Here is a 27,600-nt window from a genome sequence, read left to right on the forward strand (position 1 = left end):
CTATATATGGCTTAATTTTCATTAGCTAATCTTTTAATAATCAAATATAGATTGAAAAGCACTATAAACCAGTCTTCATTTTCAATAAAAGATGAAAGAAGTAATGCTGTAAACCACAATAAAAAAAAATAGTTTTCAGCTATTCTACTGTCATTGGCAGCTAGGTATAACCTGAAAAAATATACCACAGTATTTATTTCTGATATTATGCACAGCACATATAAAAATGTCAAATACTTCTAAATGGTCTGGGAGCAATAAAGAAAAATAAATAATATTTTCAAAACATTTTTAAAACTTTACATCCATATATGGATTTAATTTGATATAATTACATGATAATTTCATATTCATATTGTTCACAGAACAATAGTGCTCAATTTGTCTATCCCAACTTACTTGAAGAATATGACATGTTACCAAACTATGTCTTACTATGGCAGGAAAAGGGTATCAAAATGGAGGGGGAGCAGAGTACCATGAGTATAATTTGAAAAAGTCCTCCCGGGGATGCTGATCTGGTCCCCCACTCCACACCTTGCCCCTGCTTCCCTCCAGTTAGGAGGCAAAAGCTACCCTCTTCTCTCCAGTGACTGAAAACCCATGGATAGCAGTAGACAGCGATGAAGTAAGATCTGGATTCTAATCCCCAAACTACAATTTGATAACAGCTTGATCTTAGGTAACTTAAACTGGGTGTCAGTTTCCTCATCTAATGAGATACAGTGGGGGGGGAGCGGGGGGAGACCTATTTCTGGAATTATTAGGACTGTTAAAGATACAGCACACACCAGGCCTGACACAGGGGAGGCTCTTGATATATTCTTGTCCCTCCATCTCCCTGTATATAAGTACACAGAAATTGTTCCTTAATTATTTTCTTCAGTCACAGATATTTATTTGTATATTATACTAAGACTTCAAAAATAGACTTTTTTAAAAGAGGAAAACTACTTGGAATCCAGTCCTTCTAAAAATATACTTTAAAAAGCATTCTAGGGCTTTCCTGGTGGCGCAGTGGTTGGGAGTCCGCCTGCCGATGCAGGGGACACGGGTTCGTGCCCCGGTCCGGGAAGATCCCACGTGCCGCGGAGCGGCTGGGCCCGTGAGCCATGGCCACTGAGCCTGCGCGTCCGGAGCCTGTGCTCTGCAACGGGAGAGGCCACAACAGTGAGAGGCCCGCGTACCGCAAAAAAAAAAAAAAAGCATTCTACTAAAAGGTAAGAAAAAATAGTAAAACGAATGAAGGAAAGGGAAAGAAAGAAAGGAAGAAAGGGAAATTTTATTTGCTGACTGTCTGGTAGGTGGCAGGCATTGTGCTGGGTGGTTTATGGGTGGTATTTCATTCTGAAAAGAACCCAGGGAAGAATATGATATTAATTTCAGTGTTGAAGATAAGGAAAACTGCTTCTCACAAACCTTAAGTAACTTATTCTAGGTCATACTGTTAGTAATGTCAGAATACGGTTTCCCTAACTTGAAATCCTCTGTTCTGTTCACTATTATGTATAATATTTATTCAAAAGGAATAGGCTATGTCATATTCCAGACGTAAGATGACATCTGCAAAGGGATTTTATGTTTAATACTGCAAATGAAACACATCCTGTTGTTTTTCTCCTGGTAATCCCAGAAACTGTAAATTGGCTCATGACAATTGAGTAAGCGTAGAATCATTTTAACATGTATGAGAAGTAAGCCAAACTGGCAAGCGCCTCAAGGAGGCCAGAACTATTTACCTGAATGATCTACATATATTAATACTTAAAAGGAAGACAGAGAAAGGCAAACACATATTATAACACTGGTTTTCCAACTTTCCCCTGTTAACTCTGGCCTAGTTACACTGAGCTAGCAATGCTATTTTTCTTCCTCTCAAAATCTGTAGAGGGTGAATTAAATGCGAAAGCAAGATCAATTCTGTTCTAAGACAGTAAATGAGCTTAAGACCAGACCTATTTCAGGTTATGGAGAGAATCTAATTATGCCATCTTAAACGTATGTTTATAGAACTGTATTACAGAGGCAGGAAAAAGGGAAGATACTCCCAGCCGCCTCCACTGGCAAGTAAATTTCATGGCTACTGAAAGGGTAAGAAAAGAAATGTGGTCTCATATACCACACCATCCACAGATACAGAAAGATCTATAGAGCAAAATATTTTCATGCATCATGTTTTTACAAAAGTCAAGAGCTAGGATGGTCTCACCTTCTTGTGACAATAGATCAGAAAACAGAGGCTCAGAAGGGCTGTGTGTCTTACTCTAAATTAGAGAGCAAGTGATATGGCAGGTCCCGAAGTCAAAGCTCCAGTCTCAGAAATCAGCATCTCTTTATGGTAACACAAAGCTTCCATAATAAATGGAAGTCCAAAATTATCATCATCGTAACTGTTTTGACCACAGCCATATCCCAGCTCTTGGCACACTGTCTGGCACTGAGAAGCATTAAAAATATTTTTGGAATGAATGAATGGACTTGATTCACATTCCACTGTCCATAGTTTAACTATATTTCGAGGTCTCGGGTAAGTTTCACTATATTTAGTAAGGTTTTGCTGGTCACTCCAACTATTTTGTCCCTGAATTTCTGGAGCACATCTTGTTCATACCATTCAAAGAAATACAGACGTAGAAAGCTCAGAATCAGAAGAAACTTTAGAGGTGATCTGGCCTGGAGGTTTCTAATCCTGGTTGATATCTAGAATCACCTGAAGAGCTTAATGAAAACACAGATTCATGGCCCCACTGCAGACCTACAGGTTCAGAACAGAGTCCAGTGGCAAGGGGTTCACTACTCTGTAGGACAGACAGTTCCATTGTCAGACATCAATTTCAAACTTAGACAAAAGTAGAAAGAAAAAGGATAATAAATCTTGTTGTAACCATCATCCAGCTTCAACAGTTTTGAACTCCTGGCCAATCTTGTTTCATTCATCTACATCCCCACTCTCTTCAACACCTTGAATTACTTTGTAGCAAACCTCATCTATAAACATTTCAGTATATATGTCTAAAAGATTGGGACTTTTAAAAGACACAATCACAATGCTATTATCACTCCTAAAAAAATTATCAATAGTTCCTTAATATCATCAAACAGCCAAATGGCCTTCACATTTTATTGATTCTCTTTCTGTCCCCCTCTTTCTAACTCTCCTTCTTTTCCCTCTCTCCCTCCTTTTCTTTTTCTTTCCTTCATTTATTTATGTTTGTCTCTTCCAATCATAATCCAAATACATCTCTCATATCTCTTAATCTACAGGTTGTCTCCTCCCCCTTTCCTGGAAGAAATCAGTTCTTTGGTACCTAGAGTTTTCTAAAATCTGGAGTCTGCTGATTATATCCCTATGGTGATATTTAAAGCGTTCTGACTTTTGTATTTCTTGTAAATTGGAGGAACAGATTCAGGTCTGAATTTTTTAATTTTTTACTATTTCTTAGATGCTGTTATGTATTTCCATCAAGTATATAATGTCTGACTGTCTCTTTTTTGGTGATACTAGGAGTTATTGCCCAGGTCCGTTAATTAGGGCAGCAAAATGGTGACGTTCTATTATCCCTTCTTCATTTATTGGCTAAAATACTGTTATAAAGAAGAATTTTCTCTCATCGACCATTTGATTATGCTGAGGTACCTTTGTGTAAAAACAAAGATAAATGTTTATCTCCCTTTACCAGTTTTCAAAATAACAAGTTAATTCTCTAGCATCATTCAACAGTGACACTGAGGTTTGTATGATTTCCCCCCAGCACCATTTTGAACTCTTGGATCAAAATAAATGGACGTGTTTCTGTTTCAATTTGCTGCTGTTACTTTTATTGCCTTTTAACCTTGCTTATAGTATCTTATGTAAATATAAATACATAAATCGCTTTTGGATTTTGAGTCGTTATACACAGATGCGTTTCCACATCAGATTAGTCTTCTTTTAGCATGTATATGATTGCATAATAAATATAAATAAAATCTCAAGTAATTATAATTACCACTAAATATAAAACAGATTGTATGTGCTGAATTGTAAATTCGTAGTGGACTAACATTTGTATCTCTAAATCCATTAGAATAAAAGTAATTAGAAATGAAACAGAAATCCTTAATAATACCTCTAAAAATGATCTATAATCAAAAAGGGAATTAATACAATGTAGAAGTTTCTCAGTTGCTTTAGATATCTTAGATTTTAGGTTTAATTTTAACTTTCAGTCTTTTTTCATCAAAGTTCTGCCTTTACGTACCCTCTAAGCCATATTTATCCTTCAATATCTGTGAGCTTATCTACATGCTTTCTTATTCTACTCGTAAATAGCTTCATTTCAATTTTCTGCATTCAGAATCTTTGCCCTAATATCTACTTCAACCCGCTCCATCCCTCCCAATCTTCCCACTGTTCTATAAAACAATTTAAAACTTTAAAACATTTTTTACTTCATCTAGAGACAACCATAACATGAAGATTCTGGCATTTTGAGAGAAGAAGCTAAAGAAAAGGATATTTGAAAGTGAAGTTTCCTCAGTAAGATAACACATTCAAACATGGACTTTTACACAGTCACGTAATAATCATACTTGAGAACAAAAGACTCTGCATACTAGATTGTTCCTTTCTGTCAGGAATGAACTACATTACTTATCTTGGTTTCCACACGTGGGAGGCGGGAATAACTGCCAATCTCTACTTTCCACGTGGTATGTTTTGAAAAATATGATAACGCCCCCATGTAAAAGCATCTAAGTATCTTGGAATCAAAAGGCCATGAAAAACATATCATTGCCCAAAGGTGAGGTTAATGTTACCATGCTTGTAAGTGATTAAGTGCAAAACACTTCTAATTAATAATTTCATTAATAGCTGAGCTTTTGAAAAATACCACTGCATTAAAAATTAGTCATTGCATTTTCATATTCAAGATAAGTATCAACCCATTAACTTATAAACAGTATACTAGCTGCATTTTAAATGGAAGTTGTGAATCATTACTAAGGAGTTCTATGGATGGCTCACTGTAATTGAAATATATTGTGAACCACAGTAAAGTTGAATCAGACTAGGTCACAATCAAAATGTTTAAATAAATTCCTATGTGGATAATTGGAAACTGTGACTGCTGCTCACCAGTGAGATGGCACTGAGGTCTTCCCCTGTCCATAGCAATTGTCTTGAGGTTGACTGAACAACCCAAAATCCAACTTTCACTAATAATAGAAAAACAAACATGTCAACTGGCCACTGTTCTACTAATGGATACTCACTATCCAGCTCGACTTTCAGAAGAACAAATACATCTTACCACAAGAATGAAGATTATTAAAAATAACAAACTAATTACCATTTCATTCACAGAACTGAAAAACCTCAGTGGCTCTCATTTTTAGAAAATATTAGGATATAAAAGTAGACCAATAGAAAATGCACAATCTTAAAGGTGGATGGATGAGGTACTTTCTAATCCTTTTTAGGCAAGGCTGTCATTAAGTATGAAACAAAAGCGCCACCCTAGGCACTAGTGTACAATGTCACCAAGGGGCAATCACCTTGATATTTAAAAGTCAGAAAGGCAGCAAAGAGTTTAAAACAAAAATCTGCTGTGCTAGGTATGTCAGGAAGGCAACCACATAAGCAAATGATTTATCTGCAAGGATTTATATAATCCTAGGCATAAAACTCATTGTTCAGAGACTGAAAAATCTGTTGACCAAAATATTTTCTGCCAATACAGTGGTGAGGGTCACACCTCACTTCTGCTGCTGCCGTACAGACTGAGTCATATATCACTCAGTTTTTTGGGTTTTTTTTATCACTCAGTTTGATTGAATACTTTCCTAGACATCATTTCTGTCTCTGCCTGTCATCAATTTCTAATAACAAGTGGTTGCTAATTTAAGTTCTGGCTTATATAATTTGCTTTAATGACTTGGTGCTCTTCTATACCATAGCAGAGCTGATACTTTGGTATTAGGTTGAACCATATGAAATTGCCAATATTTGACCGTCTCTTTCAAGAATGGCAGCTCATGAGATACAAGATAATCATTGATACTTCATAGTCCTTACTATTCCTATACCAGCAACGTATGCCTTTAAAGAGAAGAGTCACAGAGGCTTCCATCTTTGTGCACCTGGGTGACTACTTATACAAGTTTTAAGGGAGGCACTAAATGGGAAAGACAGCAACTTTTCAATCTTTTACATCCATTGAAAAAGTACATTATATAACTATGCATACATGTCTTATATAGATGTCCACAAAGGCAAACTCTGTTTTGCAGTTACCAAAATTAACTTGATTGACAACCTATAGGTTCAGCATAATGCTTTCTGGGCAATGAAAGCAGCTTGAATGACATACTGCGTATAATCATATAATATTGCTGTACTTCAGCAGTAGGCACATCAATATTTTAGGACTTGTGCTACTGCCCAGAACTCTTCTCTTCCCAGAAGCAGAGTGGCCTGTTCCACTCTAGCCAATGGCCTTATGAAGCTCTGGGAGGTCACAGAACTGACAGTGGAGACATTTGGAGCAGACTGCTCCGTAACTTAATGGTCAGTCAGACAAAGTAGAATTTTAAATGAGCTCGGGCTTAATACATTACCTTCTCTTGGCCCCAAATTCTTTCCTAGTGTTTAAAAGTCCTAAGAATCCTCCACCTGCCAGTAGCATTCCCCCTTTAAACCATTCAACACGAAAGCACTAGTAAATCATCTGCTTGCCATTTTTATTCTTTCTTAACTCCCAGAATGCTGTCCCAGTGAAACGACGACTGTGGCTAAAATGGATGGCTGTGCGGCATTTCACAACACGTGATGGAACTGGACTGCCTTTTCTGTTCTGGAGAAAACACGTTGTCATGTCCACTGGGACTGAGGATAAGAGATTATAGGAACCATTTCTTCAGTCTGATAAAGTAGCTAGTAGCAGGCCCAGAAATCCACAGCAATTAAAAGGCAAATAAAAGTTAAATATAGAATTTGTATATCTATTGTACATTATGATCAAAGATCTCATCTTGTTAACAAGTCATTCATTATTCCTTATCACTAACATCCCTGGGAAGCAGTGGGTGAGTGATGGGACATTACTAGGCCACTGAAATGCAAAGTTGGGGACAAGAGCTGCCAAGCCTCATTTATTTATCCGTAAATGCGAAATGGGGTCAGTTGTGCTTCCCACACACAGGCAGAGCTCAGTTTTCTGAGGCCGGGTCTAGTTTTGTTTTAAACCTACCCCTGTCAGTAGCTGTGTGACTCCACTGCCTAGAGATCTATTACAGCTATGATAAGGGTACGTCTCAGAAAAAAGAAACAAAGTAGAGAACAATTTTTTGTTCAGTCTCTGAAAACATAAAATAATAACTATAATGAGTCAACTAAAAAATCGTTATGGAAAACATAATTAGCTCATCATAAAGCACCAAGCAGAGAGTGAAATTATAGTTATTTGAGAGTTCTGACTTATGATACTATACCTTAGAATTATAATAATAAATTAATCCTTCTGGGCCAGTGATCAATTGATAGTATCTCAGCTCCAAATCCATGGTTGTCACCCTCCCGCCCCGCCCCCCATACCCCAGTCTGTAATCCTGGAGTTAGACTCTGAACATCTCCTTTGCCAGCTGGCAGAATGATAAACTTTGTCAACAGAGGTCAACAGATTGATCCTGCCAGAGGAAGACCACACCCTCTCAAGCAGCTCTGCCCAACCCCCAGAAAACGGCAGACTCCTCCCAGGAGATAGACCAGCCCGTGCCCTCCAGCAACAGGGCTGCCCCAGCCCTAGAACCAACCACTCTTCCAAGGAGTCCTGGTTCCTTTTATTAAGAGAATGATATTTAGAATCAATATCTGAGCTCTGGGTATGCACATTGGTACTGGGATGCCACTGTTCCCAAGCCCTTAAGTGGCCAGAGAAAGGAGACATTGTATACATACTAACCAACACATACACACAGAGCTCTATTTATTTCTGTATGTATATTAAAAACCATAAGTTCACACTGTTAGCTCAAGATTCATTCTAGCATTTTCCCTTTCCTCATTTGTAATGGTGAGAGTTACCTCAGTCACTATAATTTTGAACCCTTGAATACATACTATTTACTACAAAATTCAATGAAAATGTACACATTAATATCCATTTTTTTGTTTCAATAACATAGAGGTAAAGACTGAATATATGACTACATAAAAATTATAAATGTCCTACTACAAAGAACCAGAAAGTATAAATAAGAAACAATAAACTAAAAAAAAAAGAAAATAACATGTATCTCTCTATTTAAAAAGTACCCACAGTATCAAAGTAAACAACTTGATACAAAAAATGACAATACAGGGGGTGGGGGATGGGTGAAATGGGTGAAGGAGGTCAAAAGGAACAAACTTCCAGTGATATATAAGTCATGAAGATATAGCGTACAGCACGGTCACTATAGCTAATAACACTATATTGCATATTTGAAAGTTAAGAAAGTAGATCTCTTTTTTCCTTTCTCTTTATTTTTTTGTTATGTTTTCATGTTTATGGTTATCATGAGATACATTTTTTTAAAGATTTATTTTATTATTTATTTTTGGCTGCATCGGGTCTTAGTTGCTGTGCGTGGGCTCTTTGTTGTGGTGCACGGGCTTCTTTCTAGTTGTGGCGTGTGGGTTTTCTCTCTCTAGTTGTGGGGTGTGGGCTCCAGAGCGCGTGGGCTCTGTAGTTTACGGCACGCAGGCTCTGTAGTTGAGGTGCATGAGCTCAGTAGTTGTGGCATGTGGGCTTAGTTACCCTGCAGCATGTGGGATCTTAGTTCCCTGACCAGGAACCCACATCCCCTGCATTTTAAGGTGTATTCTTTACCACTGGACCAGCAGGGAAGTCCCACAAGATACATTTATAACAACCTATGTATATAGCAGTCTATTTTAAGTTGATGGCCTCTCAAGTTTGAATGCATTCTCAAGGCACTACATTTTAACTCCCCTACCCATGTTTTATGTTTTCTTTTCAGTCACATTTTACATCTTTTTATTTTGTGTATTGCTCAACTAATTATTTTAGATATAGATGATTTTACTACTCTTGTCTTTCAACCTTCATACTAGTGTTATTGGTGGCTGATCTACTACTATCTTTACTATGTTTGCCTTTACCAGTGAGAATTTTTTCTTTCATAATCTCCTTGTTTCTAGTTATAGCCTTTCCAGAAGTCCCTTGAACATATCTTATAAGGCCAGTTTAGTGATGATGAACTCCTTTAGCTTTTGCGTGTCTGGGAAACAAGAGAGTAGATCTTAAAAGTTCTCATCACAGGATAAAAATTTGCAACTATATACAGTGACAGATTTTAACTAGACTTATTGTGGTGATCATTTCAGTATATATACAATTATCAAATCATTATGTTGTACACCTGAAACTACTGTAATGTTATATGTCAATTACATCTCCATAAACACCCATACACACAAACAGGCAATTCACAGAAGAACTAAAAAATGGTAAACACATAACAAGAAAATCAATCTAAAGAGTTAAAACACAAATTAAAGTAACAATAGTATCACTTTTCATCAGTTGTATTGGTCGACAAGAAAAACATCATTAATATCCTCAGAATTAAAGAGGTATAGAGAAACAGCAGAAGAATAAATTCATACAACTTGGCGAACAATCTGGTACAGCTACTGAAATTTAAAATACTGATAAACTCTGACACAGGAATTTACTTACAGGAAGTTACTGAACAAAACATTCATAAATATGCATAAGCACACACAGAAGTGGCAATTTTAATACTGCATCTCTGATAATAAAGACTAGAAACAAACTATGCAACATTATGATGTTTCAAGGTATGATTTTCTTAAAATTTAACCTGTTTGGGGTTTGCTGAACTTCTTGAATCTGTAAATTTATGTCTTTCATCAAATTTGGTGAAGTTTCAGCCATTATTTCTTTAAATATTTTTTCTGACTCTTCTGTTTCCTCCTCTTTGGAGCATCTGTGAGACCTTTTGAAATTAACCACAGAATATTGCTGAGAGGAATTAAAGAAGATCTAAGTAAATAGTGAAATATACCAAGTTCATAGATTGGAAGGCTCAGTAATGTTAAGATGTCAACTTTCCCCAAATTCAACGACAGATTCAAAGCAATTCCAATCAAAACTCTAGCAGGCTTTAAAAAAAATATTGGCATGGAGATTCTAAAATTTTATCAAACCACAAATGACCCAGAATAGTCAAAGCAATTTTATAACAGAAGAACTAAGTTGGAAGCCTTCTACCTAATTTCAGAACTTACTTGAAAGCTGAAGTCATCAACATAGCATGTATTAGTCAACAGACATATAGATTAATGAAGGACAGGAGAGGGTCTAAAAATAAACCCAAACATCTAGGATTAATTGATTTTCAAAAAAGGCAACTGAATAGGGGCAAAAAGGAAAAAATATTTTCAACAAGTGTTGCTAGAATTAAATTTCTGTATATATATGTTTAAAAAATAACCCTATGTCACATCTTACTCAAAAATTAATTCAGGGCTTCCCTGGTGGCGCAGTGGTTGAGAGTCTGCCTGCCGATTGATGCAGGAGACACGGGTTTGTGCCCCGGTCTGGGAAGATCCCACATGCCACGGAGCGGCTGGGCCCGTGAGCCATGGCTGCTGAGCCTGCTCATCCGGAGCCTGTGCTCCGCAACGGGAGAGGCCACAACAGTGAGATGCCCGCGTACCGCAAAAAAAAAAAAAAAAAAAAAAAATTAATTCAAACCAGAGCACAAAGCTAAATGCAAAAGCCAAAACTTCCAGAAAAAGACAAAGGGAAAAAAAAAAATCTTTGGGATCGGCAAATATTACTTACAACATAAAAAGCATGAAGTATAAAACAAAATAACTGATAATCTGTACTTCACAGAAATCAGAAAACTGTGTTCTTTGAAACACACTGTTAAGGTAATCAAAAGACAAACCACAGAACGGGAGAAAATATTTACTTCGCACATAGAGAAGTTTTTCTAGACAATGCAAAAAATAGAGTATACTCATAGGATAGTACACCCAATTACTTTCCAAAGTGCTGAAACCAATTTACCCTCCACAGTAAGTGTAAAGGAGTTCTAGTTGCTCCTAATGCTTGCAGAAATTTGATAACGTCAGACTTCAAGCTTTCAGTTTGGTAGATGAGAAATGACAGTTCATTTGGCTTTTAATTTGCATTTCCCTTATAATAAGACTTATCATCTTTTTATAGGTTTATTAGCCATTTTTATTTCCTTTTGTGGAGTGCTTTTTCAATCTTTACCCATTTTTCTGCTCTGCATTTGTCTTTTTCTTACTTAGTTGTGTGTGTGTATGTGTGTGTGTGTCTGTGTCTCTGTGTGTGCTTAACAATCTCTTGTCAGTGACCTGTGTTATACCTACCTTTTTCCTCTTTGTGGCTTTACTTTTTACTTTCTAAAAGGTATTGTTGATTATAGAAGTTTCTAATTTTAATGTAGTTGAATTTACCCATTCTCTTTATTATTTGGTTGGGCTTTCTGTCACCTGTTTACAGAATTGTTCCCCATTCCAAGGCTAGGCTTTCCTATATCATCTTTTTAAAGTATTATTGTTTTAGCTTTCATATTTAAGTCTTTATATAGAATTGATTTTTTGGCTACGATGGGCAAGAGGGATCCGATTTCATTATTCTTCCTTATGAATAGCCAATGGTAAGTATACCATGTATCAAAAAGTCTATCCCTTATTTCACTGATCTACAATGCTAGATCTATAGAGTCAAATTCCTATGTATACATAGAACCATTTCTGTGCTGTCTATTCTGTTCCATAGGTCTATTGGTCTGTTCTTTACCAAGATAACACTATAATAATTGCTATAAATTTATAATAACTTCTGATATAAGTAAGGGAAATCCCTCCACCTTGTTCTTCTTCTTTAGAAATGTCATGGCTTTTCTTAGCTCATTGTCTTATCATATAAATTTGAGAATCAGCTTGTAAGTTCAATAACAAAAAACAATAACAACGACCCTATTGGTATTTTATTTGGAATGGTATTGAATTTATGAAAACTGACATTCTTATGATACTCTTATCCATAAAAGTGCATATCTCCCTATTTATTTAGGTCTTTATAAACTACTTCAATAAAATTAAAAAAATTTTTCCTAAAAGTCTTGCATATTCTTTGTTAAGTTAATGCCTAGATATTTTACATTTTTGCAGTACTGCAGAGGTTGACTTTTTTAATAATTACATATGTCAAGGGGTTATAATTAGGATTAAATAATATTTATAAAGTACCTAAGATAGTGACTGGTATATTATTAGTGCTATATATGTGTACTGAATAAAACAAAATAAATCACATATTCCATTTATCTCTGGTGTGTTAATTTTAGAATAATTTTGACTAGCTATTAAAAGAACGATGTTGAGATTTTTAGTGTTTGTGTGAGATTTATATATTAACTTGGGAACAACTGAGATATTTACCATTATCTTATCCATCCGAGAACTACATGCCTTTTTATTTACTCAAATATTATTTTATTTCCCTCAGTGACATATTGTAGTTTCTTCCATATTTCTTAAGTTTATTCTTAGATATGGTCTATGGTACTTCTTTTGGTTGCCATTATTATTGAGATCTTTAAAATATTTGTAAAATATGAGCATCTATCATTTTATTTTAATTACACGAATATCCACCATAAAAAAAAATGCTTTTAAACAAACAAGTGTTTCTAGTAAATTTTTCCTAACCCCAAATTCCTTTAATTACTGGGTAAGCTGAGTATTTTTTGGCATCTTCATTCCTTCCGTGATAAAATGCCTGCCTACAGTCCTATTCTGTTTTTGTTTTGTTTTTTAACTGGGTTGTCTGTCTTTTTCTTCCTGGTTTTTAGGGTCTTAGTAGTTCGAAGGGTCTTTCAAAAAATGATGATTCTCTATATTTTCTATTTTGTTTAGTATTATAAAGAAAAGCTACTGATTTTTGAGTATCTGTGTGGCTGATTAGTTGTCTGGATACCCTTGAGTGATAAGATCTACCCTAGGTCTTAAAAGCATCACTACCATGACTGCTATGTTTAAAACCGCACTCACTATAAAGGGATAAGGGTAGAAGCTGGATGGCTTGGCAGTAATCCCAGTGAGAAATGAAGGTTTCCAACCAGAGTGATAACAGTAAAGGTGGTAAGAACTGCTGAATTTTGGATATATTTTGAAGGTAGAGCCAATAAGATTTCCTGATGGATTAGATGTTGTCTGAGAGAGGAAGGAATTAGGGATGACTGTAAGAAACTGGAAAGAAAGTAATCAACTGAGATGGGGAAGGCTGAAAGCAGAGCAAATTTGAGTGGGCAAATGAAGAATTTTGATTATCATTGAGTTTTTGAAGGATATGTAATTTCTAGTTTTCAGGTATTTGGTGTTTTGTTTTGCTTTTAAGAGTCTAGCCCTGTTTTTTCTTTTTAAATTAATTAATTAATTAATTTATTTATTTTTGGTTGCTTTGGGTCTTCGTTGCTACACACGGGCTTTCTCTAGTTGTGGCGAGTGGGGGCTACTCTTTGTTGCACTGTGTGGGCTTCTCATTATGGTGGCTTCTCTTGTTGTGGAGCATGGGCTCTAGGAGTGCGGGCTCAGTAGTTGTGGCTCGCGGGCTCCAGAGCACAGGCTCAGTAGTTGTGGCGCACGGCTTAGTTTCTCTGCAGCATGTGGGATCTTCCCTGACCAGGGATCGAACTCGTGTCCCCTGCATTGGCAGGCGGATTCTTAACCACTGCACCACCAGGGAAGTCCCTCTAGCCCTGTTTTCGTCAGTTTCTCTTTGTGGATACAATGTCATGCCAAATTTCAACTTCTAGAACACAGAAAAGTCAGTGCTGCTGTGCTTGAAGGAGATTTAAGAGCCCAGGCAGTCACTGAGCCATCTCTATGGAGTCCCAGGATTCTATAGAACACAATTTGAAAACCAAAGGTGTAAGGAAAGAGCTCTACATTTATTGATTTCATACAAGCATTCATGTCCTCTAATAGATTCGGGCTCTGGAAGCTCCCAATTGAACTGGGTAGCACCAACAAATTCGCCAGCACTTACTGTATGATCATGGAAGCTAGGGTATAAAAAGCACTCAGTCTTGGGCTCCCTACCATTCAACATCCTTGGAAACTGTGTTTTTGAAGGACATGGCAGGGAATCTACAAACAAGGTTACGAAAAGTTTCTATTCACTTCCTACAAAAGGCTTTCTAAGGGAACCATCAAAAGTTCTGCAGCTTTTGAAAAGGTTAAACTAGATGTTCTCTTTTGTCCCTTTTTGATATAAAATTGTTTGAACTTACAGAATTAAATATGTTAATTACAGCGGCCCTGGAGCACACATATATAGGACATACAAATGTGAAGGAACCATTCTGCAGAGCTGTCAGAAAACTTCAGACCAAGGTTACTTAAATATCAGATATAGGAAAGTCTTATGCAAAATAAAAGGGTTGCTACTAGCAATACAATGCTAAAACCTGTCACTGAATCTGCAACTCAATCAAGGTAACTAGTACATACATTAGATGATTGGCAGAGATTTATACCAATGCTGCATTACATTCTAGACCAAAAAATTGGTATAAGGCCTTTGTACTACATTCTTATAAGGATATAGATCTCAGAGTACCCCAGATGTTATATTTAGCTACTGAAATATTTTTAACAAAGTCACCTCAAAGCCCTTTTGTATATTAAATGAACCACTAACAGAAAGGACCACTAACAAATGTTTCAAATAATGTACAGGAAGGTTGGCAATTTTTTTTCTGTAAACAGCCAGATAATAAATATTTTTGGCTTTGTAGGCCATACAATCTCTACAGCAACTACTGCTGTTGTAGTGTGAAATGCCAAACAGTATGTAAACAAGTAGGTACAGCTGGGTTCCAATAAAAGTTAATTTGAAAAAAATAGGCAGGGGGCGAGGGTTGATCTATAGCTATGGTTTGCTGGTCTGTGGTCTAGAGTACAACTACATCAACATAACACAAGTCCACAAAGCTGGACACGTGTGGGGAATGAGTTTTGTGGAAATAGCTGTAGCCTGGTATGCTGATATGAGGTACCCAAAAGGAGGGATGGCAGAAAAATACTTTAAAGATGCTCAGCTTCAAACATAGCATAACAGTGGAACACTAGAACCTTTAAAAGCAGAAAAGCAACTGGTAAAGAACAATGAAAACAAGATAGCAAGTTCAAGTGGCAGTAATAAACACAAGCTCTGTAGTTAGAATAATAATAAATCACTTTAATAATTTCACAGAACTGTGTAATTTTAGATGGAAGTGGCCTTAGAAATAACCTTGTCCAACTTACTCGTTTTATGGAAGAGGAGCCTAAAACCCATAGTGTAGCAAATTAACAAAAAGAGTTGCAAACTAAAACTATTTTTGGACAACAAGGATGGGATTACATCACCAAACAGGGTCTGTAATGCAAGCGTCAGATCTCAGTTAAAACGATAAAGCTGTTATACAACATGAATTATTTATAAGTAAAAACAAGAGTAGTGAAATTTCCCATTTGATCTGAGCTTAGTATGTTGATGTGGTTAAAATGAGAAACAGGTAATAAATATGTAGAAATTCATCTAAGTAAATAATATACAAATACATAAGAATACAAATAAATAATTACAAAAATATTTGGCGTTTTATTTCAACACAAGTATAATAATATGACAAAGAAAAGTGCATTTTTATATAAATCCTCTGGGAACTAATATAGATTGCCACAAACAGTAGGAATCAGTATGTATTGTAGAATATAATATCATGGGCTTTGGGGGCAAACTGCATCTGGATTCATATCCTTTATAAGACAGATAACCTTAAGGAAGTTATCTAATTTTTAAGAGTATCAGTTCACTCATATATAAAATGTTGACAGTAATACCTACCTTATAAGATTCTTAGGAAGATTTTTAAAAGTCGTCTATACACATATAAATGTCCCAATACATAGCAGATGTATTTCCTTTCTTTATTCTTCTATACACGATTCTGGTAACGATAATAATAACTAACGTTCAACTAACACGTGTACGTCAGGCACTTTTCAAAGTGCTTTGCATACGCTAATTTACTTATCCTCACAATACTCACTCTGTGAGGTAAGTGATACTATTATTCCTACTTTTTAGTTAAAGAAACAGGCAAAAGCATTTAAGGCCACACAGCTACTGAGTAGTGATTCAAGATTCAAACCCAAGCAATCCAGAATAATGAAATTCCAATAAAAAGGCTGAACTACCTAAAGAATTAGCTCTGAGAGTAATATAAATGTCACTTATTCACTCTGATTAGTTCCCACTACCTCTTCCACTTCAAAATATAAAGAAAATTACAATTCGTGCATTAAGGTAGTTTAGTGACCAGAACTACCATAGAACACTCAATGTAAAATAACTGTGAAGGACTCTACATTCTACTGGGTTCCTCTATTCTGGCTACGCTACAGATGAAAATCACATATGAAGCTTTAAAAATAACATAGATGCCCAAACCCCACCCCTGACTTTCTGAATAGGAACTCCAGGGTGAGGCTCAGACACATGCATTTTTAAAACATTCTACATATGATGTTAGAGCATAGCCGGAATGAGGTGTGATGGCAACGCAAGTCAAGTGGCATCTGGACCAGGATGATTTTCAAAGGTAAAATTACATGCGAGAAGTGGCAGTAAAGAACAGGGGATGCTGAGTTAGGACAATGAGAAGAGAGAATGAGGTGGACAGTGGGGTAAGAAGCCAGGCAGGGAGGCAGGTCCCCTCGCAGGTGCCTGGAAGGCCAGGTTAGACACACAAGGGGAAGCAAATGGAAATGCAGCCTCTATGGCCGCAGCGGCACCTCAGCAACACCATCTGATGGCTCTTGTGTGACCAGTGAAAAGGTCCATTTTTTTGGTCACTGCTTACCCTTGCAAATGCAACAATGCTTTCCTCATCATTGTTGCTGCTTTTTTCCATAACTTGCCACCACTGCTAGTTTTGTTATTAATTGCAATTCAGTGACTTGGTCCCAATCCTGCTGAATAAAACACCTGAGATTTGGCTTAACTTTCTCACCTTAAAATGTAGGAAATAAATTCATTATTACATCAACTTCAACCAATATTAATACAGTCACTAAATAAAACATGAATGGTTAGAAAGTACACAAAGTATATGGGGGACATTTTCACGACAGTAGACCACAACAAAGTAAAATCAAGCACAGCACCAGAATAATGTAGAACTCTAAATACAGGTTTCACAGAATTTAAACATTCCTGAGACAACATCTAACTGAGGCTTCCATTTGGTGGTATTCCAACTGAACTAATCAAGAGGAACATAACTCTATCTTGTTTCAAAAAATCATAGTAACAAAGAAGCCATTTATTCCAACAAACTCTTGGGGTTCTTAACTGTTTTTATTTTAATGACTGTCTCTTGAGAATTGAATGGAATCTGGAACATTTTTCCAGAACAGAAATGCAAGTGCACATAAACATAGCATTTTCCAGGTAACATCAGTGACACCATGCACCTTGGCCAGCTGAAGAACCCTGGCGTTGTAGAATTCCTAAAGACCCACTGCAGGGAAAAATTCATTTCCTTTCTCTGTTCTAAATATTTCACAACATAGATGCAAACCATTTCATAAGTATGGAGATGTGGAGTTTGTACATGTTTATCCCTCTGTGGCACCAGCAGATCCCTAAACAAATGACTCAACAGTGCTCCTATTTCCAGGTGAGCGGCTGCTTGCCGACATGCCCCTCTTTTGTGCAGCACCACTTCTGAATCACACTTGTTTATAACACAAGACAACTGTGTGAAATGGTGAACATACACTGATTTAGATTTGGAAGACAAGTGTTCAAGTCCAGGCCTGACACTGTTTAGCAGTATGATGTTAAAACGTTTGACCTATGCCTTCAATTTACTGTCTGCAAGAAGAAAGTTTAATTCAACTTCATCAATGTTCAGTGAGTACTGAGCAAAGCTTCAGTGTCCTCATCTGATAAATGGTAATAGTGTTTAATTGATATGTTTTGAAGATTAAATAAGATAATACATGTAAAGAGCATAGCAAAATGCCTGGCACAGAGTAAACGCTCAGGAATCAGCTATTATTAATGTGCCTCATGTTGGATAAAATATCTGTCTTGCAGGGTAACAAGAGATACATATGGACTTGGAATAGACGGTGTGTTAAATAAATGGTGGTACTTCTCTCCACGTCTGTGGACATAAGGGGGAGGTGGGACACACAGGAATGAGTAACATGCTGAGCAGAAGCCTGGAGAGGCTGCCCATCTCCTCCCCTCCACGATGGAAGCAATCACTCCCCAAGCTCATGCTGCTGTTCATGGCTGAAAAGACTCAGCTGATTCCTTCTGTGGGATTTGCCCCAGGATGAAAAGAGCTGCCTCACCCAAGATCACACCCCTTCCTCAGGGCACCGCAGACCCAATGACTGAATGACATGGGACTTAAAGGCTGAGGCCTTAGACTCAATTCAGGACAAGTCCAAAGTCTATCCCAGCTCCAGAGTTCCCAAGGTCACTGAAGCTTTCTAGGCAATTGAAATGCAATTCAACTTCTCCCTCTGCCCAACCCTGCCTCTTTCACTCCCTCAAGGTACTGATCCCAAGGATACTCCCACACACAAGTCTGTCTCAGAGTTGGCTGCCTAGGGAAGTGAGTTACGACACTTGCCCAAAGTCAGAAAGCTAATGAGAGATCAAAATGTGACCTACTACAGATGCGCCAGCGTCATTCCACAATTATAAAATGAGCAGAAGAGACCAAATGAAAGAACGAACCAAAAGACCTAGAAGGTAACATTATAAATAATTCCCTAAGATATTCTAACAATGCCTCATTTGTGGATTGGAATAAAAATTAAGGAAGGTCCCTATTGAAGTTGAGTTGATGAGACACAAGAAAGCATCCATCCCTACATGGAGAGGAAACTGGGAAGATGAAGAAGGGAAATTTCCTGGGATGTTTTCCATTTCACTTCAGAAGCAGAGACTAATTGGACCGAAAGGGGCTTTAAAGACAGAACAGTTCCTGCTCTTTCTTTTATACAAGAGGAAACTGCAACCCAGAGGGTCGCTTTGCTTCCCAAGAGTACAAGGTCACAGAGTAGCCTGGTCCAGGCCTCTTAATCTCCAGAGTCCTTCAGCTTTGTCTTCAATATGTGATTTTGACACTTTATGTAAAATGTAACACCCACAAAAGATTCATATATATTCCAACATAAGTATAAAATGTATTATAAAACTACGTATGACTTTTGAATTAGGCATCAGTGTCTCTCCCTGCCCTCCCCATCAATGTGGATAACTGGAATTTGACTACATTATGAGTTTTCACAGAATGGCTTTACGAGGAAGGCTAGAACTCCAGCAATTAAACTTCAAAAAATATTGTATCTTAATGGCCTTATCTCAGAATGAGGATAATAATTATTATCTCATTCAATAGGATGCCATAAAGACTAAATATTTAATGGAAGCAATACATTCTAAATGCCACATAAACAAATACCATAGCGATACATACAGTAACTTCTGGCAGGTTAACATTATAGCAGGTTAATATTACACAGAACTCATTGAAAAGAGCCCAAGTAACACACAGAACATTTAGACATCTGACTGTTTCCAATCAAGAGAGCAAGATGTGGGACTTCCCTGGTGGTCCAGTGGTTGGGACTCCTTGCTCCCAATGCAGGGGGCATGGGTTCAATCCCTGGTCAGGGAACTAAGATCCCACATGCCCCATGGCACAGCCAAAAAATTTTAAAAATAAAATAAAACAAACCATCTACAGATTTCAAATAATCAAAAAAAATTTTTAAAAAGAGAGCAAGATTTAAACTGATAAACATAAATTTAATCAAGACATCCCAATTCTTAAAAATCCCCATGGTACGCAAATCTACCACCAAGGAATCTAAGACCTTTGAGGGAAATAAAGGACAATGGGATGGAAGTTAAAAGAAACTCAGGGGCTTCCCTGGTGGCACTGTGGGTGAGAGTCCACCTGCCGATGCAGGGGACACGGGTTTGTGCCCCGGTCCGGGAAGATCCCACATGCCGCGGAGCGGCTGGGCCCATGAGCCATGGCCGCTGAGCCTGCGCGTCCGGAGCCTGTGCTCCGCAATGGGAGAGGCCACAACAGTGAAGGGCCCGCGAACCGCAAAAACACAAAACAAACAAACAAACAAAAAAAAGAAACTCAGGAGATCTTGAAAATACTTTAAAATTATTAAAATAAAATAGGGCAACCATAATAAGAGGAAAATAACACGGACATTTTATACATTTTGAACTTGTTCCAATAGGTACTATATTATTCATTTTTATATACGATTTCTGCTTGCTAAGAAACCTCTCAGAATCTGTCTTTTGTTACAATGAATTATAAATATTATTTGCTAAGAAACATTACCTTCTGCCCTATCTACATCTACATTCTTTATCCAAAGTGCTCAAAGAACAAACTTGATTCCAAAAGGCTTCACTATTTTAAATGTTTGGGTAAATTTTATTTCCCTTGCCTGGGAAAGTTGAGGTAGCCCCAGGCAAAAGTCCCTCCATAGCACAGCTCAGCCCAGGGTTTCCATCATGTCAGAAATAGGCTTTGGGACCCCTTTACTGTAGTTCAGCTCCCTGAATTTTAATAAACCAGAGAGCAATACTAAGACCCTTTGGTTCTTTTATCAATTCCTAGGGCTTCTTTGAAAAATCTCTATTTCTACTGTGCTATATAGCTTTTAAAAAATTGCCTCTTTTCAACTAACCCATTTCCTCTTTTTCTAGTTACAGCAGTAACAATTTGCAGATGAAACTATAAGTCAAAAGAAAAGACCTACAGAAGCAAATTCATGAATATCAGAATTTCATATAAAGATAAACTGTGGTTAGAAAACAGATGATAACAGTATTAGTCTAGATAACTAAGGTGTAAACTAATCTGCCTAGCAACCAACCAATGGCTTGGATGAAAATCAGTCAGCGATTCATTAATTTACGATGTTCCTACATTTATATACAGATACTAAGATAATAAGCTATATGAAAATTCCAGAGAAACAACATTTATGTTTACTTTCCTTGCAGGAAAATATAAAATACAAATGAATGCTGTTGAAATATTATATAAAACATGTTGGACTAAATCAGTAGCCTTCAAAATAAGTAATCCCTTCAAAAGGGAGCATCTTAAAACTTTTCAAGGAACACATAGTTTTGTAAGCACACGTAGTTTTAAGGCACAGTTAGTTTAAAGGAATTGATTTTGGGATGCTAAATATGCAAATTAACACCTTCACTAAAACTGTGAGGGTAGAAATTTTCTCTCTTCAAGGAAAATAATCAAGGATGTAAGATTTCTGACATTTAAAGGAAAGTCTGTCATGCAGTTTTTTTAATGGATGATTATGGATATCAAACAGTTATGCCGAATATTCTACTGAATATATTTAAAAGAACAATAGTTTTATTTTTAAATGTCAATATTCACAATATCCTCAAAATTATATCTTTTGCAAATGTTTAAACTTACTATTAAAAAGTTTTAGCTGTCACACTATGGAGAACAGTATGGAGGTTCCTTAAAAAACTAAAAATGGAACTACCATACGACCCAGCAATCCCACTACTGGGCATATACCCGAGAAAACCATAATTTGAAAAGAGTCATGTACTACAATGTTCACTGCAGCTCTGTTTACAATAGCCAGGACATGGAAGCAACCTAAGTGTCCATCGACAGATGAATGGATAAAGATGTGTCACATATATACTATGGAATATTACTCAGCCATAAAAAGAAATGAAATTGAGTTATTTGTAGTGAGGTGGATGGACCTAGAGTCTGTCATACAGAGTGAAGTAAGTCAGAAAGAGAAAAACAAATACCGTATACTAACACATATGTATAGAATCTAAAAAAAAAAAAAAAAAAAAAGGTTCTCACGAACCTAGGGGCAGGACAGGAATAAAGACACAGACATAGAGAATGGACTTGAGGACATGGAGAGGGGCAAGGGTAAGCTGGGACAAAGTGAGAGAGTGGCATGGACATATATACACTACCAAATGTAAAACAGATAGCTAGTGGGAAGCAGCTGCATAGCACAGGGAGATCAGCTCGGTGCTTTGTGACCACCTAGAGGGGTGGGATAGGGAGGGTGGGAGGGAGACGCAAGAGGGAGGAGATATGGGGGTATATGTATACATATAGCTGATTCACTTTGTTATAAAACAGAAACTAACACACCATTGTAAAGCAATTATACTCCAATAAAGATGTTAAAAAAACAAAAACGTTTTAGCTGTCAATATAAAAATGTGCAAGGGATTAACATTTCTTGATACTCATTAGAGAGATGGTGAGCAAAAAAGTTTGAAAGCCACTGGACTAAATCATGTCAAGGTTTCACTAACCTCTAGTATTCTAATGTCAAGATTCTAAATAAGGCTCTCTCTATATAAGCCCTAGGCTATCTGGAGTGACACAGAAAGGTTGGGCCCATTAAAGAGCCCTTGGTAGAGAAGGTGAGATTTGAGCAGGGTTTTATGAATGGAAAACAGGGAACCTGAAGAACCTGGGAAAAGATGAAGAGGCCTCTGCAGGAGAGGGGAAGTGGATGTGCCCCGGGGGAAAATGGGAAGAGTGTGGGTTTTCAGGTCTCAAGAAGCTTGAGTTCAAATTCAGGTTTTACTACATTTTGGCTGAGCTACTTTGAAGAAATCTTCATTTCTATTTTGATGATCAAACGAAGAGACAGAAAATAAATTTTTAAGTTATAAACTAACAGCACATGTTAGTCATTAAACCCTTTTCCGCAGAAACCATTGAGCAGTAGCAGTTTACACAATGGTCAAAAGCATGAGCTCTAGAACCAACAGCGTGTGTTAAGAGAAAAACTGCCATTTCCTGGAGGAAGGATCTCAGCCAGGTTAACGAAACCTTATGTGTAAAATGGAAATAATTGAGGAACAGCCCACTTGATAGGGTTATTGTGAGGATTAAGTGAGTTAGTGCATGTAAAGAGCTTAAAATCATGCTCAAAAGAATTATGTGGTTGCTTTATTATTGTTGGTGGTGGTATTCCTATTATTACTCCCTGATTCTCAATGTCAAACAGAGGTCAAGAGATTACCAACCACTAATACGTATTTGTTGGATTAAGAATCTAAAAAGGGGTTGGGGTCTGGTGGGGAGGGAGGATAGGCAGGCCGCTAAGTCTGTAGGAGGGCTTTAATAATAAAGCCGCCAAAATGGCTCCCTGGTTTCTCCGGAAAAGTATGTGACAATGATCTGGTGAACTTCTCTGCTGTCATAACTAACAAAGTAGCCTATATCTTTTCCCCTTGCTTAAAAGCCAAAACCCCAAAAGAACACACTGCAATTTACGCTACAAAGAATATCTTGATATAATCGGTAGGATTATATTTGTTAGTTAAGATGGCACATTTATTAGAAATGATTCTGCAATATGGTAGGTACAGTCTGTCCTTACCTAAGGGAGTTCTGACACTAAAGGACCAAAAGACCTCATTATAAAATACCCTTACCTATTATTAACACACCAACCACAGAACCAAAAGTAGCAATATGACACAAACCCTTTGAGCTCTGAATGTAATTTTTTAGTCATTATTGGAATAATTTTATTGGAATACTTTTTAAATTACAAAAGTAATTCGTAGTTCCTCATTCACATTCTTTAAAATACATATATATATATTTATACACACACACACACACACACACACTTTTTAAAAAATAAAAAATTGGTTCTCCACCCCTGATTTTTCAAATCACATTCAGGACAAGATGCATAGTTTTTCAGAAATTATTTTAGAAGTTAGAAGTTTTGGCTAAAGTCTCGACCAAAATGTGGAAACACAAAGCTCAGAAATGTGTTATTTTAAGAAAAGCATTTAAAAGACCATGTTTTAACTTTTAAAAAGAAGTCCCAGAACTATAACTACAGGGTAATGTGCCAAATAGATTGTGCTGCTTTCCAATGTCATTTAAGCATTCTATCTGAGCTAAAACTCAGGATATGTTCAATATTCTGAGATTTTGTTAACAGGTAATATGTACTGAGAAGCAATAGATCGGCATTAGGAATTTTTAACTTACAAGTATGTCTGGCCAGTGAGTAGTTGGATCCACCACTAGTCAAACCAAATCCCTCAGGAATTTGACTAGAGCTTCGAGGTCTGGTCAGCAGTTTAGGAGGTTCAATTTCTGCACCAAATTCAGCTCCTATTACTCCTAGTAAAACAATAGCAGTAGCTTGCTTTCGTCTTTCCTCATAAGATGTGGAAATTTTTTTCATTTGTGGGACACCTGATAAGCAACCTGAAAACCAAAACATAAGAATAGAAATTAAAAGACTATCAATACATATGATAAGAAACACATTCCAGATTGGTCACTCAGGAATGAACAGGCTTTTCAACAAATGGCACTGGGACAACTGGTTTTCCATGTGCAAAAGAATGAAATTGGATTTCTACCTCTCACCATGTAAGAAAATCAACTCAAAATGGATTACAGTCCTAAATATAAGAGCTAAAACTAAATAACTTACAGAAAAAAAAAGAGATGTATATTTTTTCATGATCTTGGGTTACACAATGATTTCTTAGATATTATAGCAAAAGCATGAGTAATTAAAAATTTTTTTTAAATTGAACTTCAGTATTAAAAACTTTTGAGCTCCAAATGACATAATTAGGAAAGTAAAAAGAACATACAGACTGAGAGAAAATATTGCAAATTATATATCTAATAAGGGATTGTATCCAGAATACTTAAGGACCTCTTCTTACAACTCAATATTTAGAAAATCCAACTTTTAAAATGAGCAACCAATTTAAATAGATATTTCTCCAAAGATATATGAATGGCCAATATGCATATTAAAGCTGCTCAACATCATTGGTCCTTAGAAAAATGGAAATCGAAACCACAGTGAGATACCACTTCACATCTACTAGAATGGCTGCAATTAAAAGGACCGACCATGACATGTATTACTGAGTCTGTACAGAAATTGAATCTCTCATGCATTGCTGGTGGCAATGTACAATGATACAACTATTAATACTTTGGAAAATAGTTTGGCAGTTAGAGTTATAACATATGGCCCAGCAATCCCACTCCTAGGTATCTACCCAAGAGGAGTGAAAACAAACGTACACATAAAGACTTGTACATGAATGTCCATAGCAGCATTATTCATAAGAGCCAAAAAGTAGAAACAACTCAAAAGTCCATCAGCTGATAAACGTCTAAACAAAATGTGCTACACCCATCCAATAAAATATTATTCAGCGATAAAAAGGTTCTTTCTTTCCTTTTGTCATTCTATACTACTGCAAGTAAGGCAGGGAATGACAAAAGGGTAAGCTAAATAGGTACTGAAACAAGAGGCCTTTGTACAGCAAGCTGAAGACTTTTAACTTTAGGCTAATGGAAAGCCACTGAACAATTCTGTATAAACTGGTTACTTGAGATTTATTGTCAGAAAGCTTATGATAGCAGTAGTATGGGAGGGGGACTGTGAGGTAAAGCAAGACTGGTGTCAAGTAGAAGCAAAAGACGGCTCATGCAATGGTCAAGTGGAAAACAGTGAGCACCAGTGGTGGCAGAATTCACGATTCATTCCATCAGCTACTCAGTCATTCAGCATATAAGGACCAAAGATGGAGTGTGTGCATGGCATTATGCAAATATGAACTAATGAATTGATACGGGATGAATTAAGATGAATTAATAGGGATAAGAAAAGCAAAGTCCCTGTCCTCATTGAATTTAGAGGCAACTAAACAGGAATTAGAAATGTAAAGGTGAAAAATCAATGAGAACTTTATGGTCTAAGAGAACAGTACGTGTAAGAACCTAAAGCAAAAAGAATTTGTTGATTTCTATTGCAAGAGGAGGCCATGGGGCTGGAGTGCTACAAGCAAGAAGGGAATGGTAGAACGTGAGGCGACAGTCAGGAAAGGGGCAAATCATAGATGACTCTACTGGTCATATTCGCATTGTTCAATCCTTTGAACAACGGAATTTAGGGTTTTAGAAAAACACTCTGAGCGTGTACGAAGAATGCTGGAAATGAGATGAGCAATAAACAGGGTACTGTAGAAATGAAAGTGAGAGATTCAGGTTGGTTTGGTGTTGGGATGTTAAATAGGAGATGCAGAGAAGTGGATGGCTTCCGGATCCTGGTGAGGTCTGGGTAGTTGATAGAAACACTACAGAAAGATATTTGGTGTCATGCTCTGAACCCTTTAAAAAATCCTCATTAACTAAAACAAAAGTAAAACAAAATTTTTAAAACCCTTGCAAGAGAGGTAAGTCTGGCCCTTCCAGAAGCCAAATTAAAAAAAATAAAATACCTAGAGCACAAGGCTTCTTAGTATACTTAAATTCCATTTATTTAGCTGTGCTGAGAGACAGAATAGGATGTGGGCAAGAAGACCCAGCTGAATCTAAGAAATGGAAATGGAAAGATATTACAAAGATGTGAAGAGTTGGAAAGGAATCATTGAGTAAAAAAGTGGCATTAAAGCTCTTAAGGAAAAATGGGCGATTAGTTATCTAGGAAGCTGAGGTGGTAACGTCAACGAGTAGTTACTGTTTATTTGAATTCCAAGAAAATTTTGGTGCGATTGAGAACGAAAAAGATTTGCTCTTGTTGTTGCTATAGTTTCTTAGCTTCTGCATGTCACATTTTATTGTTTAAAAAAAAAAGTTAGTTTAGGAAAATTGCCATTAGTTTTAAAGCATGTATAGAAAGACAAAATCTGAAATGAGACAACAGAAAATAGATCCATCTTTAAAAATATTCTAATTCTTTCATGTAAAATTTTAGCTATTATTTTCCTAATTTGCTTTATTGTGTTTGGTGTATTTCAAATTACATGCAGACAAGTTTATAATAATGTTCCCCCAATGTTATAAAATTATTTTATAACTTCCAAAGTCATATTTCATGAATTAACATTTCTTGTAAAAAGCTTCAATTAAAATGTTTAAGAATATTTCAGTTACATAAGACAAATCTTCCAATCTGATACCATAGTATGCATTTCTGTCTCTTCATGGATATTTTTTCTAACTTTTTAAAGACAAACAGGAAATGTTAGTAAAAGTATTAGCATGTACACGTGAGTACAGATTCAAAGTATGACACTGATCTGTGATAGTTTATAGTAACCAAAGGGGGAAAACACCCTAAAAGCTTAACCATACTAAAAAGGAAGAAAAATCAATAATCACTGCCTCTGTGTTTAGAAGGATGAAAATAGACCCTAATTCTAGACAAAGTGATATTTAACAGTTTGATAATCTATACCTCAGCACATGCATTTAAAACCAACTTTATTTCTGTACAGGAACAGACACAAGGAGTAAGAGCTCTGGGCGACTACATCTAGATTCCTGTAGTACATATTTTATTCTTTACATAGTCTTCTTGAAACAGGAAGCCAACCAAGCTCCCCTCCCCCCTTGTCTCAGCAAGAG

The 27,600-nt window shown here is 36.7% G+C and overlaps 1 protein-coding gene across 4 annotated transcripts in view; it reads right to left on the reverse strand.

Moving 5' to 3' along the window:
• WDR7 (WD repeat domain 7) overlaps positions 1–27,600 on the reverse strand; it is a 370,882-nt gene that overhangs the window by 136,146 nt on the left and 207,136 nt on the right. For all 4 annotated transcript variants that reach the window (XM_079942515.1, XM_079942514.1, XM_079942512.1 and 1 more), the window contains one exon: positions 24,205–24,426. In XM_079942515.1, coding sequence (XP_079798641.1) covers positions 24,205–24,426 — 222 coding nt within the window. The remainder of the gene's footprint in view (positions 1–24,204; positions 24,427–27,600) is intronic.

Source organism: Stenella coeruleoalba (genome assembly GCF_951394435.1).
Source record: "Stenella coeruleoalba genome assembly, chromosome: 14".
Classification (NCBI taxonomy): domain Eukaryota; kingdom Metazoa; phylum Chordata; class Mammalia; order Artiodactyla; family Delphinidae; genus Stenella; species Stenella coeruleoalba.